This window comes from Xenopus laevis, chromosome 3L, assembly GCF_017654675.1.
Source record: "Xenopus laevis strain J_2021 chromosome 3L, Xenopus_laevis_v10.1, whole genome shotgun sequence".
Taxonomy (NCBI): domain Eukaryota; kingdom Metazoa; phylum Chordata; class Amphibia; order Anura; family Pipidae; genus Xenopus; species Xenopus laevis.
The window spans coordinates 71,897,817-71,914,651 of record NC_054375.1 but is presented as its reverse complement, the minus strand read 5'-3'; the positions used below and the strand labels follow the sequence as shown (position 1 = coordinate 71,914,651).

General features: G+C 35.3%; 1 protein-coding gene across 1 annotated transcript in view; it reads left to right on the top strand.

The window, feature by feature from the left end:
* cntn1.L (contactin 1 L homeolog) overlaps positions 1 to 15,888 on the top strand; it is a gene marked incomplete at its 5' end in the record, with an annotated part of 46,879 nt that extends 30,991 nt beyond the window's left edge. Inside the window, 11 exon segments of the mRNA NM_001085869.1 lie at positions 75 to 250; positions 1,206 to 1,326; positions 3,574 to 3,732; positions 4,715 to 4,864; positions 5,191 to 5,261; positions 6,784 to 7,018; positions 7,496 to 7,599; positions 10,364 to 10,550; positions 11,131 to 11,243; positions 12,862 to 13,018; positions 15,707 to 15,888. Of these exon segments, the coding sequence (NP_001079338.1) occupies positions 75 to 250; positions 1,206 to 1,326; positions 3,574 to 3,732; positions 4,715 to 4,864; positions 5,191 to 5,261; positions 6,784 to 7,018; positions 7,496 to 7,599; positions 10,364 to 10,550; positions 11,131 to 11,243; positions 12,862 to 13,018; positions 15,707 to 15,786 (1,553 nt within the window). The 3' untranslated portion in view covers positions 15,787 to 15,888.
* Between the last annotated feature and the right edge of the window lie 947 nt (positions 15,889 to 16,835).

Genomic DNA, 16,835 nt, shown 5'->3' with positions numbered 1-16,835 from the left:
ACTCCAGTCTAGTTTCTGTGTATTCCATCAGTGAGGCACAATTTTGTTTATAATTCTGTTGTTTGTTTTTCCAGCTGCCACAAAGATAACCCTTGCACCTTCGAATGCTGATGTGACTGTTGGTGAAAATGCAACCATGCAGTGTCATGCATCTCACGATCCCACATTGGAGCTTACATTTATCTGGGCTTTAAATGGCTTTCCTATTGAATTTGACAAGGAAGATGGACATTATGAACGGGCGATACGGGTATACAAAAGAGCCTTTATCTTAAAATACAGTAAAATGAAATATCATTTTTGTGAAATGTCAAAAAAAGTGCAGTGATTACAAAGCAGTATTATGCTGTTAAAACACTGTTACGGTACTGAAGAAACTGACCTAACAATTCCAGCTTACACAAAGTTCTTACACAAAGTTCTTACACAAAATATTTGTTTAGTAATGTTTTGCAGACAATTTTATGACAGAATTGAATAATCATAAGTCCATACTTGGCACCTTTTTGCCAAGCAAATCACACCATGGTTTATCACTCTAAAGAAAATATTGGGGTGATCACTGTTTAATATTATCCTTTACTTATATAGCTCTACATATCCTTCGGGCACTTTACATAGCATATATAGCATTCACATCAGTCCCTGCCCCAGGGGAGCTTACACTCTAAGGTCCTTACATTCATACACTGTGGTTAATTTTCTTGTGTGGCTTATTTATGAAACTTAAACTGGGGAGTACTATAGGATTTGATCGGTTTTATGATTTTAAACTGTTTGAATTATCCATGAAACTAGATTACTAGTGTCACTTTAGCAAAATGTGCTCAACTGCTTGATCAGTTGCCATTCTGCCCTATAGAGTGGCAGTAAGTAGTTTATCTCTCCTCAGCAGCTGCAGTAAGTACTAGCACTTGTCCAACAGATTGATTTCTTCCATTTATAATGAATAGTTTGAACCCATGCTACTTGCAGGAGCAAGGAGTTGGACCAGTGACAGTTGTAGCACTGAACACTTCTACTTTTTAGGACTGAATAGCATTCAACTGCTCAAATCTGTTAAAACATTATATTGAATTGACACCTGCATTTACACCTGCATGATGATTTCCATTTATCAGATCTTTCTAAAATGCCTTGGGACTGATAGAGCTAGTTTCACTATTTTGATAAAATTTCGAGCTTCTTTTTTATTTTTATAACAGAATGTTGTGGGCAGCGAACTCGTTATAAAAAATGCACAACTAATACATGCCGGGAGATACACTTGCACAGCACAAACAATTGTTGACAATTCCTCAGCTTCAGCTGATCTTGTAGTCAGAGGTAAGAATACTAACATCATTGTCTCTGGTTTTAAAATGGTATGTTGATTTTTGTGTAAACTCCTATTTGGTATTTATCATTATTAGGGCATTTAAAACACTTGTTTTAAAACACCTTATCTTAAATATGAATTTTTAATCTATTTTAATGTTAATTTAACCCTATAAATTGTACTGTCCAGTATGTTTTAAATAAAGCCCATTTGTGTTACCAATGAAACTTATTCAATGTAAAATTGCTAAGTATTGGGGCAAAAATAAATTCTAAATAAAATTGTAAATTGTTCCTTTAGTTTCTCTCCAGTTACATTGCAACATTTAGATTTCAGGACAAATGATAATGCACGTCAACACAAATTACATAGAGCATGTTGTTTCTGTAACATGTGGAAGACAGTTTGTCATGTTCACAAGATCTAACCTGCTGTGTTCAAACAGTGCAGTACTCATTGGAATTCTGCAGACAGATCTGGAAAACTATTAATTATTTATGTACCTTATAGGAAATTTTACATGTTGGACAAGTCTATTTATAGCTTCTCATTCTTGTTACTGCAAACAGTATATCATGAAATATGAAATGACTGTGTATAGCAAATAATCGTATATATTTGTAAAATTAAAAATAAATATACACAATTCTAAAATGACATTCGATGAATGATTTGATAATTATTATATTGCTATAACCTGCAGAAACAATTAATTTCACTGGACTGGCAGAGTGAATGTGGCAGAAGTAGATTTTGAGTTTAGAAATTAATATGAACTTGGACAACAATAGACATTTTTCCATTTCAATGTTTAATGTTTTATCTACTGCATAAATCAGAAATGATTGTTCCATTCTGTTACGAACTACGGAGAAACTGTCAGTGAAAGTTGGTGAGACACAACACTACAGCTGATTACTTTGAATGAAGCAGAAATAAACAGCCTCTAGACTGAAATCATTTTAGGGACTACTGCAAATATTTTTTAAAGGAGAACTAAAGCTTAACTAGAGAAGTAATGCTAAAATGTTGTACATTATGGGGCAGATTCACTAATTTCGAAGTAAAAAATACTTCGAAATTCGACCCTCGAATTGAAATCCTTCGACTTCGAATATCGAAGTCGAAGGATTTAGCGCTAAACGTTCGTTCGATCGAAGGATTTTTCGTTCGAACGAACGATTAAATCCTTCGAATCGAACGATTCGAAGGATTTTAATCCAACGATCGAAGGAAAATCCTTCGATCAAAAAAAGTTTAGCAAGCCTATGGGGACCTTCCCCATAGGCTAACATTGACTTCGGTAGGTTTTATCTGCCGAAGTAGGGGGTCGAAGTTTTTTTTAAAGGGAAAGTACAAGGGAAAGTACTTCGACTATCGAATGGTCGAATAGTCGAACGATTTTTACTTCGAATCGTTCGAATCGAAGTCGAAGGTCGTAGTCGAAGGTCGAAGTAGCCCATTCGATGGTCGAAGTACCCAAAAAATACTTCGAAATTCGAAGTATTTTTCATTCGAATCCTTCACTCGAGCTTAGTGAATCGGCCCCTATGTTTTGAGCTTTTGTACCAGCCCAAGGCAACCACAGCCCTTTAGAAGTGAAAATGCCCCCATAGCTCCCCATCTTTATTACTGACTCACTGTACATGCTCTGTGCTGCTGACCAGAGTTTAGGGACAGACACAAAATATACTGTATATATAGAATATGAATATCACAATAAATATCTGATTAGTAAATAAGATTATAGTACATGACGGCTCGGAAACCAGTGCAGTTAGTATCAGAATTTAATTTAACAGCCCTGTAGCATCATGTTATACACACACATTATTTTCTGCTTGATAGTTTGCAATGACCTGCCTGGAGCACACTGAGCATGTGCATGTCACTGATACTCCTAAAAAAAATCCGAAATAGGTAGCTCTTGTAACAATTTTGAAGGCCTGGAACATTACTACTATAGAGATGCTGGTGCAATAAGTTCAATATATAAACTATGGCATTTCTAGCCAAATTCATCATAGGGTTTAGATCACCTTTAAGAAAAAAATACATGTTTATATTTTTCCAATGCTTTTCTTTTAAACAAGTTAGCAGGTTTGCAAGTTTTAAATAATGGCAAATTTTTTGTTACATATCCATTTATTACGTCCTAGGTATGAAAATAATAGTCTTGGGCTTGATGTACTAGAAACATTTCTTACAAATAAAAGATATAGAATATTTGCTAATACTGTATGTACATTTTCTAGGTCCCCCTGGTCCTCCCGGTGGAGTCAGAGTAGAAGAAATAAGAGATACTTCCGTAAAATTAACATGGAGTAGTGGAACAGACAATCACCAGCCAATTTCCAAGTATAATATTCAGGCGCAAAATATTTTGTCTGAAGATTGGAAAGATGTAAAGACAGGTACGTCATATTTTTCAGTGATATCATCTAAATAAAACTGGATATTGATTGGATTGGTACACAGTTTGATTCATTTGAAGTAGTCCTCCATGATTCACTGTGTAAATTAAAACATGTCTCATTTAAAATGAAAGTGGTATGATTAATAGCTATATAAAAGTGTCCTTAAGCATTTGCTTTTTACATCATAGTGGTCTTAAACATGCCAGATAAACACCTTTAGCTAGGAATTTTAATTTTGAATACATTTTAAAAGAACAAACAGTATATCATATCCCCAGCTGCATAGTAATTTGATCTTAAAAACCAACATATTTTCCATTTGGATCTGGCAATGCAGCTCATATAACACTATGGAATTACATTCCAATTGCCATCTTCATGATATCCTTATATCCATACACATTTTCTGATAAGATTAGAAACAAAAAACAAAAAAAAATGAAATAATGTTTCTTTAAAAATTACCTGAAATAGGTTGCTTGATTGGGTTTCTTTGTCTTTTTACAATTTGTAATCATGTTAGCCAAGTCAGCAAGTTGTAAATTGACCTGTATTTTACCTGCAGTCCTTAATTCTTTTTCAAAAGCAGCATTTTATGGTTTGTTGGATAGCAGGCTGGTTGTATGGCGACAAGTGGACAACCTTTTGCAGAATCTCTTTTAAAGCATATCCAAAAACAATTGTGGTTTCACTCTTTGCTCCTGTCATTAGTGATGGGAGAAACTGCAATAATTTGTTAAAATTTAGTGAAATCTATGGGGGTCAAATTTTTTTTGGCTCGTGACACCCATTGAAATCTATGGGCGTCATTTTTGCTGCGAAACTCTGTAAATACTGTGAAAAATGGATGGATAATTATGAATCCTTGTGTACATCACAACATTTTGGAAATATTTGATTTTTTAAATTCTCCATGTAACAATTGCATTGTCTCGATATATATTGTTAACATTTGTTTCACTATTGTTAACTTTTCTAGAAAATCCAAACATTGAAGGAAATATGGAGATGGCAAGAGTTATAGATTTGATTCCTTGGATGGACTATGAATTCCGGGTTATAGCAACAAACACGTTAGGAGTTGGAGAACCTAGTTTGCCATCACCAAAAATAAGAACAGAGGGAGCTGGTATGTACCATAACTTTTGTGTGGTATGTCAGTTGGATGAAGTCAGAATTGAATGCTTAGAATTCAATAAGTTCATTATGAACTGAACAAGCAATGGATTTAATGGCCACAGCATGCAAACATATCCATGTCATTCTGTGAGCTTTATGGTGCCTCATTTTATAATAACCACTAATCATACAAAAACATTTTTTTCTTTTTTCTACTAGCTATGTATTATTCAATGTATGCACCATATTGTAAAGATTATAAGTAACATATGTATAGATGTTATTGCCGTTATTTCTTTTTCTAAATTTGCTCATGACATTTGTTTCTTCTTCTAGCACCTATTGTAGCTCCTGCAGAAGTTGGGGGTGGTGGTGGAAGCAATCGGGAGTTAACAATAACATGGCAGGCGAGTATAATCATGATTGCAGTACTGAAAAAGGAATTAAATAATTGCACTTACTGGGTCATGTTTGAAAATCTGTGTAGAATTGTGCATTCTTAACATTTGACTGGGTAATTTTTTCTGTTATTTATGCAATAAGCATCTTTACATCTACACTATAATATCAGGAAATAAAGTGTCCAGAATACTAGCTGCTTGGCTAAATACACATTCAAAAGAACATGAGAGATGAATTGGAGCATGGAATGAAAATCATTAGTGAATTGAATGACAATGTTTATTTTTCATATTAGGTCTTGTATAAATACAAAATTATTTATTGACTATTGCACCTTTTTTGTATTTTCACATGAACAAATGTAATAATTCATTTAATTTTGGGATTTCTTTTAAGTGGATATGAGAAGCATTGGACACACATATCTGGTTGTTTCTGTTCATATTTTATAACGAATGATATTTAAAATAATATGAAAATACTGATAATTCCCAGAACGTGTGTCCGTGTTTGCAGAGCATTCACTCCACTGTCAGAGAAAACACAGGGATTACCTGGGAAATTACAGTTGTTAGCTAAACATCATTCAATTTATATGTGGGAAACATTAAAAGGAAGAATGTAAACCATTCATGATCAATGATCACAGTGGTTAATTCATCGTTTATAAAGTAGAACCAATCACAAAACAGTTTGTGTTCTTCTGGCCGTAGCAGTGACTCATAAATCGAGTTTTTGTATTGGATTCAGGAGAACTCTCCAGATCTAAAAGTCATTTTATTGTATCTCAAATCTTTGTCTTTAAGTGAGCTTTAGATTTGAAAAAAGTGGTCCCCTTACTTAGATATACACTAGATTGTGAGGATAGGTAAATGATTCAAAAAATAATGTATAATTCTGAAGAACTTTTTTCTCATATCCTTTGATGTTCCTTAATTTCGTTATGTCTTTATTGTTTTCCTTGTTATTGTAGGATAGAGAGTAAAATGTTTATTCATTCTGAGAAATTGCTCATTATATATATATTTTAAGTGAAGTCTTTCATTTTATTTTTATGATTTATTACACTGCAATGTAATATTCTTGTATTCACCCTATGTAAGCTGGTGTTTTTTTGGTGCATTGTTATTATTATATTATTATTATTATTATATTTCTATATTTGGAAAAGAAAGAGAAGAGCCAAGAGAGGGGGTGCTGTTCTGCTATAATAATAAAGGGTTATTAAAGGCATGCATGTCTTTTCTATTAGAGGCTCTTACATAAACTGCTCCTGCAAATACAAAAGCACAAGGATTGTGCCAGTGGGGACAGATAAGGGGCTATTACAAGGCAATAGGCTGTGGAAGTGGCACAGCACTGCATGTAGAACTAGCACTAAATGTCATTGATTTCATTACCTGTCATTTAACCTACAAGTTTGTCATAATATTTCTTAAAAATAATTATGTGCTTGATACCTATTAAGACTGTGTTGAAACTTTTTGCATAGCGCTTTACTTTAACGAGGTATTATCCTCTTAACAGCCTTTATCACGTGAATATCATTATGGCGATGGCTTTGGCTACGGTGTCGCCTTCAAGCCCTTCAATGGCAGGGAATGGAGAAAAGTTATTGTTACAAACCCCGAAAGCGGTCACTATGTACACAAGGATGACACCATAACTCCAGCAACACAGTTTCAAGTAAAAGTAAAGGCCTTTAATAAAATCGGTGAAGGTCCATACAGCAGCACTGTTGTAGTATACTCAGCAGAGGATGGTAAGTGCAATAGGTTTGCTCAGTCTCCTTAAATTTGCATTCACTCCCTGATTGTGAAACACTTGGATTACTAATTTTTAGGGAACAGAAAGGATATTGAATGTATTTATTTTGATGGGTAAATGTTCCTTAAATATAAAGAGTCAACATGTCTGCACTTGTTCTCAGGTCTCCTCTTACCTGGTGCCTCCTAGGATACAACAGACTGCACTGGCTTTAACAGTTGCACCAGAGACTGAAATTCAGGGTACCCAAAGACTTACTAATGCTTATGTTTAGTAAATGCTTTAGTGTGTGCAGATTATGTGTTAAGACTTTATCAAGTACTTAATATCTACCTGTGCAAACTGCCACTGTACATTATGCTTCAGATTAGTAGCATGCTGCAATATTGTAACATGAACCCTTGTCACATTATCTTGAATTGTTTTCTAATTAGCAAGGTTTAGATTATATTATGTTGTTCTTCTTTGGCAGTGCCTACAGAAGCCCCAACAGCAGTGGTATACAATATATTGTCATCTTCTGAAGTATCTGTTGCCTGGCACCCAGTTTATGAGAAGTCTATTGAAGGTTACCAGGTAGGTGCTGCTCTTTAAAGTTATGGCCTGTGGAGTTTATAGCCTAAGGGCAAAATTGCACAGATGACTTTGTGATTGACATTCCTTGTTCACATGCAGTCTAAAAGGAGAAGGTGCACCAGTTTTCAGAACAGTGAGTAGAATTACATATGTGGAGTTATATATTGAACTTAATTTAGTGTGTTACAGTTGTTCACAATGAATAGTTTATAGGGATATCTGTGGGTCTCATATTACAGATACTACAGTATTTGTAAAATGCTTGGTTGTTGCCCATCTCTGTTATTGCTTCATAAAAGAACTGTCAGAGAATCCATAAAGCATAACTACAATAGACTAACTGAATCTAGTTTGGCAAGAAACCTCTTCAATCAGTAGTTTCATCTTCTGCAAAGTCAGATGTTGCATTTTTATTTTCTGTCCCTGTTGATAACACTTAATTCCATATCCTGTTTCATAAATCTGTTGAAACTTGATCAATAGTATATTGTTTTATGTGGTATTAATTGTAGAACAGTTTCTCCAAAATAATTATGCTGTGTTTAAGCAATCTATAAATAAATTTGTCCTTTAAGCAAAAGGTATTGGATATACTTAGAATAAAAATCAGAAATGTTTGCACCAGGGCTTTCTATCAGCAGGCAACTTTTATTTGTCATCTGTCTGAAAGCAAACATATTATTGGATGATATGGGTTACTAGATCTGCAGCAGCTTTTATTACATTACTAACATAAGGGGGAATGGAATTAAAAATCGTGAGTGATGTTTAATTTGGAGTTTTTGCAAATGTCTGCACTGCTTGCAATGTAAAATCATTTGCTGGCGAATATTACATCTGTAAGCAAAAGTTAGCATTAACACCTACTCTGGAGTATACTTAAATATTTAGTCACAAAAAACGCTTTGCAATTAAGAAATATTATTACATACACTGCAAATGTTTACATTTGGTCACAAACTTTGCTAGACAGAGGTCTGTAATCAGTCAAAAACATGGTTGCCAACATTTGCAATGGTCTTTGCAAATATGTAATATGTCAAAACATATTACATTCCCCCAAGAGTCTTTTAATGGCATTATATACTTAATAATAGATAACTCTTATAAGGCTAAGGAAAATGGCTAAAGGTAAATAACTTGCATATAGGTCTTACTTTTACCTGCTTAAAAGGTGCGCCAAGCCAATATTAACCTCTGATTGTGTTCCCTGTATCATACTAATCATCTAATCAAGGTATATTCTTTACTGGAGCCAGCATCTCTGCGGTCTTGTTCTTGGTTGCATCCCTGCAGTGAGATGTAGATATACTGTAGCTATTTACAAATTCTATATGCAACTCTAAATAAAAGAAATTCCTCTTTGTTTTCTTCACACACCCTTCCTTATTGGTTATGATACCTCCTCATCTCTACCCTGACCTAACATAGAGCACACAGAAGATAATTTTAAGCAGAAGTCGATGACCCAAAATCAAAATATAAGAAATGTTCTTACAGCAATATCTACATGACCTTTAAAGGAACAGTCCGGTGTGAAAATAAAAACTGGGTAAATAGATAGGCTGTGCAAAATAAAAAATGTTTCTAATATAGTTAGTTAGCCAAAAATGTAATGTATAAAGGCTGGAGTGAACAGATGTCTAATAAAACAGCCAGAATCCAACTTCCTGCTTTTCAGCTCTATAACTCTGAGTTAGTCAGCGACTTGAAGGAGGGCCACATGGTACATTTCTGTTCAGTCAGTTTGTAATTGATCCTCAGCATTCAGCTCAGATTCAAAAGCAACAGATATGACCCATGTGGCCCCCCTCAAGTCTCTGATTGGTTACTGCCTGGTAGCCAGGGTAACCAGTCAGTGTAAACCAAGAGAGCTGAAAAGCAGGAAGTAGTGATCTGACTGACATGTTATACTTCAAATCACTCCAGCCTTTATACATTACTAACTATATTAGATACATCTAACTATATTAGAAACATTTTTTATTTTGCACAGCTTATCTATTTACCCAGTTTTTATTGTTACACTGAACAATTCCTTTAAGAATCCATTGACTATCACTGATACTTTTGGTTGACTGACCTAATTTTCACAGATTTTCAGTTAAACTATTTTTTTAGTTAATGAAATATTTTCTGTTTTAAAAGTCACTAGTATACAATTAGGGGCCGATTCATCAAGCTCGAGTGAAGGATTCGAAGTAAAAAAACTTTGAATTTCGAAGTATTTTTTGGGCTACTTCGACCATCGAATGGGCTACTTCGACCTTCGACTACGACTTCGAATCAAAGGATTCGAACTAAAAATCGTTCGACTATTCGACCATTCGATAGTCGAAGTACTGTCTCTTTAAAAAAAACTTCGACCCCCTAGTTCGGCAGCTAAAAGCTACCGAAGTCAATGTTAGCCTATGGGGAAGGTCCCCATAGGCTTGCCTAAGTTTTTTTGATCGAAGGATATTCCTTCGATCGTTGGATTAAAATCCTTTGATTCGTTCGATTCAAAGGATTTAATCGTTCGATCGAAGGAATAATCCTTCGATCGTACGATCGAATTTTCTGCGCTAAATCCTTCGACTTCGATATTCGAAGTCGAAGGATTTCAATTCCTAGTAGAATATCGAGGGTTAATTAACCCTCGATATTCGACCCTTGATGAATCGGCCCCTTAGAGTAGTTTTATGCACAAATGTCAATTATATGGGGAAACGTCCTGCTTAACTGCTGGTTCGACGACTGAAGGAAATCTGATTAACATTTATAGGTTCGCTACTGGCGAATTCAAGACAAAGAAGCAGCAGCACATCGAGTACAGGTGAAAGCTTCAGATATTACAACCAGGCTTGAAGGATTGATGCCAAATACCCATTACAACATAGAAGTTCGGGCTTTTAATAGCGCAGGGGATGGGCCACCAAGCAAAACACTAACGTTCTTAACAAAGAAAGCTCGTAAGTATTAACTGTCGTAAAAGCAAGTATTTATTATGCTGGCTAAAAAAAAATTCACCGAAAAAACAGTGTATTTTTATGCCTTTGTGGAGAATTATTCTGCATTTTCTTACACCACATACTGTAATACATCTGCCCTTGGTGTTGTGTTTGCTATTATTATTGTTTTAATTCTGTAGCAAATCTGATGCCTCATAGAAGCATTAGAGAGTTTTTATTTTACAAAGGCCGAGGGCTCCTATTGCCATGGTTACTGTGGCCTTTTTTAGGGAAAAACAAAATGCCTTTGCCTACTGACAGCCATGCTCTGCTTATGTGAATAGGAAATTGGCTGTCTAAGGTAGATGGGCATTCTTAAGTAGAAATCCTGTATTTGCCATAAACAGTGCATTTCCAATTCACATGAATAGTGACTGCTAGTGATCATTTTGGCAGTGGGTATTTTGGTTGCTACAGTTCTGCTTTGGGATACTGCAGTTATCTTAAATGACCTTTACATCAGTATTACTTGATTGGCACTTTACTGTCGAGATTGACGCTGCTCTTATAAATGATATTCCTTTTTCTTCTTTTGCTCCAGCTCCAAGCCAGATACCACAGATTACTAGTGCTGTGAGATATGGCTCACAGTATATTATCACCTGGGAACATGTAGTACCTTTATCCAATGAATCGGCTGTGAATGGTTACAAGGTAACTTTAAGAACTGTATTTTTTTAGAACAAAAATACTTAAATACTTGTGACAGTTAAACCCTCCTCATAACGTTTATGATATTATACGGGTAAAGGACCTGTTATCCAGAATGCTCGGGACCTGGGGTTTGCCAGATAACAGATCTTTCCATAATTTGGAGTTTCATACCTTAACTCTACCATAAAATCATGTAAACATTAAAATAAACCCAATAGACTGGTTTTGCTTACAATAAGGATTAATTATATCTTAGTTTAGATCAAGTACAATGTACTTTTTTATTAGAACAGAGAAAAAGGAAATTATATTTTAAAAATTTGGATTATTTGGATAAAATGGAGTATGTGGGAAACAACCTTTCCATAATTCAGAGCTTTCTGGATAACAGGTTTCCAGAAAAGGATCCCATACCTGTACCTCTATAGTTTTAATATTTAACTTTGCTATGTTCATGATAATGGTGGAATTTCAGTTATGGAGAAATAGTTCCCCAAATAATGTAACAAAAAAAACCCACCAGAAATGTTATTTTCCAGTAGTGATGGGCGAATTTGCGCCGTTTCGCTTCGCTGAAAAATTCGCGAATTTCGCGCGAAACGGCGAAAAATTCGCGAAACGGCGCCGGCGTCTCGTTTTTGACGCCGGCGCCCGTTTTTGACGCCGGCGCCCGTTTTTCCGACGCCGGCGCCCGTTTTTGACGCGAATTTTCGCGGGAGTTTCGCGAATTTATTCGCTGGCGGCGAATCGCGCAAATTCGCTGCGAATTCGCGCCTGGCGAATAAATTCGCCCATCACTATTTTCCAGCAATATACTATCAGGATTGGCATAATATTGTCATCCTTTATGTTTGAACAAGTGTTTTTATAGGAAGATTTACATGGATTGCAAGGGCATTGGTTCAAATGTATCATATTTAAAAATATGAAATGTATAATTTATAATAGTGTCTGAAATATTGGTTTATTTTTATAAACTGTATATGCATACAAATCAGTATAACGGACAGATTGGCTCAGAATAAATTACTTATTCATTAACTCATTTATGCTAATGTAATTACATTTCTAAAATCATGAGCTAGCCATAGATAGGGTAGTAATGAACGCTGATTAGCCATACCTGACCATTTTCACAAATGGCCTGCCCAGACATCAGTTAAAGAAGAAAACATCAGCACATGAATGCAGTCATCTCCTCATCTTGCGCTTGATTGTTGTTATTCTTATTATATGATTAATATTATGTGATCTTATTGTTGGCCTAGGGGGGAAATGTTTAGATCAGCCTGATTCAGCCCAGCTATCTGTATGAGCTGGAGATTGAATTAGTATAGATGGTCAACTATCATTAATACCCTTTCAGTTAGCTTTACTGGGCAGAAATGTAGCTATAGTTACAGTATACATCTTCCAAAGCTGCACCTATTCTTGTCCCTGATATTGCTTAATGCCCACCTAATTTTAAGCTAGAAGAATCTTCAGGCATTTTCATGTCACATATTAATAGAAACAGTTATGTTGGGTGTAGAATCATTATATTCTCTAATATACTATATACACCTGTATATACTGGATATGCATACAAATCAGTATAAAGATACTTCTGTCTGGTCAGGTTCTTTACAGGCAAGATGGGCAGAGAGATGGAAAGCTGTATTCAACAAGAAAACATTCAGTAGAATTACCTGTCCCGGAAGAAGGAGTATATGTTGTTGAGGTTCGAGCTCACAGTGAAGGAGGTGATGGAGCAGTTGGTTTCATTACAATTTCTGGTGAGTCACAGGTTTAGCTACATCAGTTTACAATGTACAAAAAGGTTCTTTATATGTGCATACTATGTTTTTCTTTGTTAAAAACGAATAATGTACTCTGTTTTACCTCTAAGAATCACATGAAAACACCAGTATTGATTACATCCTCATGAGATCCACATGTTTCTTATACTGTCTGCACACAGCCAGTGTATCTTCTATGTACTGAATACATTCTATTAGTGATGGGCGAATTTATTCGCCAGGCGCGAATTCGCGGCGAATTTGCGCGATTCGCGGCAGGCGAATAAATTCGCGAAACGCCTGCGAAAATTCGCCGAAAAAATTCGCCGGCGTCAAAAAATTTTTTTCGCCGTTTCGCGAATTTTTCGCCGTTTCGCGAATTTCGCGCGAAATTCGCGAATTTTTCGGCGAAGCGAAACGGCGCAAATTCGCCCATCACTACATTCTATTATGGATCTCATATAAAAAAGTAAAAAAAAAAAAAGGAGTAAATGTGTACCAAGAGTCAACTTTTTAAAATATATTTTTCGTTCTGACTCCTTTGCTTTAAATAATGAGTAAATAATGAGTAAAACATTCAAGTTATTTTCTTATTTTACGTTATCGCATGGTTCCTTTCTAAATTCATTACTAAATATAGGTGCTTCCTAATACGTGCATAAAAACTGTTTCTCTGCATATTTGGAAACCTGAAGCTGAATTTTCTTTGATAAAAAATGTTTTGGTAATAATAAATAAACTGTATTTTTATATCAATATATATCATATCACTTACATCTGAATTCTGGCAAAACGTCCCCTAAAACATATACATAAATCAAATGCTGATCCATTTTAAAAATGTTACAAAGCCATTTCGTTTGTTTCACAAAGCAAGAGACCTAGCACTCAAATGCTGCTTTGGGATGATAATGAATATTGTCAAAAGTTGGCATCTGCTAATATTAGTCGAGAACTACAGCAGAACCCCAAAACAACACAAGGATCAGATGGTTTAACAGGCCTTTGTTAAAGCTTCATGATTACATCAGGAAAATATTAAGTAACAGAAAAACAGTAGATCAGACTCAACTTCTAGAGTTCCAGAGTAATGTACAGGTATGTGATATATTATCTGGAAGGTTTGGAACCCATGGTTTTCTGGATATGAAGTGTTTCTCTTATTTGGATCACCATACCTTAAATATTAAATAATAGGATAGCTTTGCCACCAATATTGATTCATGTAGCTACAAGGTACTGTTTTATTATTACAGATAAAAAGGAAATCATACATTTTGAATTATTTTCTTAAAATGTTATGTAGCCTCTGGATGTGAAAGGAAGCATGATTATTTTTTTCACATAACTTGTCAGATAAAGATCAACTGGGTCTTGTAGTACAACATGGTTTCCAAGTGGACCAGAGAGAACAAATGTGTAGGAGATTATCCATCAGTTTGTCGGTTCATGTACCAACAATCTGTAGACCCATTCACATACTTTAACACATATGAGGGTCAGTTTAAGCTTGAGCCACTTGCCTTTAAAGGGATAATGTCATGGGGAAAAAAAATTTCAAAATGAATCAGTTAATAGTGCTGCTCCAGCAGAATTCTGCACTGAAATCCATTTCTCAAAAGAGAAATCTGACATGGAGCTAGACATATTGTCAATTTCCCAGCTGCCCCAAGTCATGTGACTTGTGCTCTGATAAACTTCAATCACTCTTTACTGCTGTACTGCAAGTTGGAGTGATGTCATCCCCCTCCCTTTTCCCCCCAGCAGCCAAACAAAAGAACAATGGGAAGGTAACCAGATAACAGCTCCCTAACACAAGATAACAGCTGCCTGGTAGATCTAAGAACAACACTCAATAGTAAAAACCCATGTCCCACTGAGACACATTCAGATACATTGAGAAGGAAAAACAGCAGCCTGCCAGAAAGCATTTCTCTCCTAAAGTGCAGACACAAGTCACATGACAATGACAGGATCCCTTAAAGTTTTGGAGCGTGGGAGGAAACTAGAATTCTCCCATAAGCACACATAGACACAGGCAGAACATACAGATATACAGGGGCAGATTAGAGTTTAGAGCTTAATAGGCAAAAACTCACTCACATTCTATTCATGTCAATGAGATTTTTGGAATTATTTTTATCAATGGGTGAAAGTTAAAACTCACAATTTGATAAATATGGTTCTAAAAATCCATTCTAAACGGACATTTTAAAAAATCTGCCGCTAACACTACAGTACTGTGATTACTGATCCAGAAAGCTTCAAATTACAGGGAAACCATCTCCCATAGACTGCATTTTAAAATAATTTTCAAATAATTCTAATTTTTTAAAAATGATTTCCTTTTTCTCTGTAGCAATTTAAGTAGACAAGATATGGAGATCCAAATTACAGTAGCACCCCTTATCCGGAAAACCCCAGGTCCCAAGCATTCTAGATAACACGTCCCATACCTATACAGGAATTGTTGCTGTTAAATGTTGTTACTTATTGACTCATTCATAACTTCTAGAGGAAGTGGACACAAGACATGCCAGTCTTCTTGTTTTCAGACTAAACAAGAAATCTGAAATTCTTAAAGCACTTGAATACTCTTTCAGGGAAATGTGAACTGAAAGAGAATGTGCTGATATGGCAATATATAGTAACTCTAGTAACACCAGCCTTTTTTTTAAATTGTAGGTGTTGCAACAGGAATTCTCCCCTCTGTTCTTGGAGTTCTTCTGCCAATCCTAAGCCTGCTGATGTATTTGGAATTTTGAATGTAGCTATGTTTACAATGTCCTGAGTGCAGTGTACTCTCCTCACAGCTGAAGGCGATTATTATGTTTTTTTCTTTTCTTGTTGGAGATTACTCCGGTACCATCTTAAGCCAAAAAGAAAAAGATATTACCCTACTGATTTATTATGAACTGAAAAAAAGGCATTCAGGAACGCCACACACGAAGGGATTATTTTCAAGGAAGAAAGTTTTTAACTTGTTCCACTATGCCTTATGAAACACGTACGCCAATATTTGACAGTTGCATGAACAAACGGGCAAGTTACAGTGTTACATTGCAATACCTTAGACTGTACAGTGAAAGCAAAGTCACCATCCATAGGTGATTTAAAGAAATAAAAAAAATTGTGATATATATTAGAGATACAAATGTTGTATATGGTAAGTGTAAGAAAAAAAAATGCCATCTGTCTATACTGTTTTGTGTGCTACATACTTTTAAATGGCCCCTGTCTTTTGTTTGCAAGGTTCAGGCTTCTAGACAAATAGTCAGAACAAAAACAGTCATTACATGACAAAAAACTAATGTTTTCTCTACAATAGATGAATGTACTTTCTTAATATATGATAGGTTTGGGGGTGGGAGGGGGCAATGGGTGACTGTGGGAACTAGTTTCCATGTGGATCTATTGAGTGCATGAAAAGAATGTAGATTTCCTTGGCATTATTAGGATTTATGACACAAGCATTTTTCTTTTACAGTATATAGGGTAATTCCCACTGTAAAATAATTAAATGGTGATACAAACATTCCAAAACTTGCTATAATAATATTTTCGTAAATTTGACTGCCATACAATTTGGTTTTTATTAATCATATCTCTGCTATGGAGTAGCTATAGTCTACAGTAATGCCAATTGTAATCCTGCCATGAGGAATAATTTATACTTTTTGTCTGGTGGCTTATAGGCAAGAGGGAAGGCACTGACATTTTCAAAAAAAAAAAAGCACAGAGGTCTACACTCAGCATAGAATGCAGCTTTGATTATTGGCTGGGATTCAAAGCACTCCTAATTTATTGTCCTTCA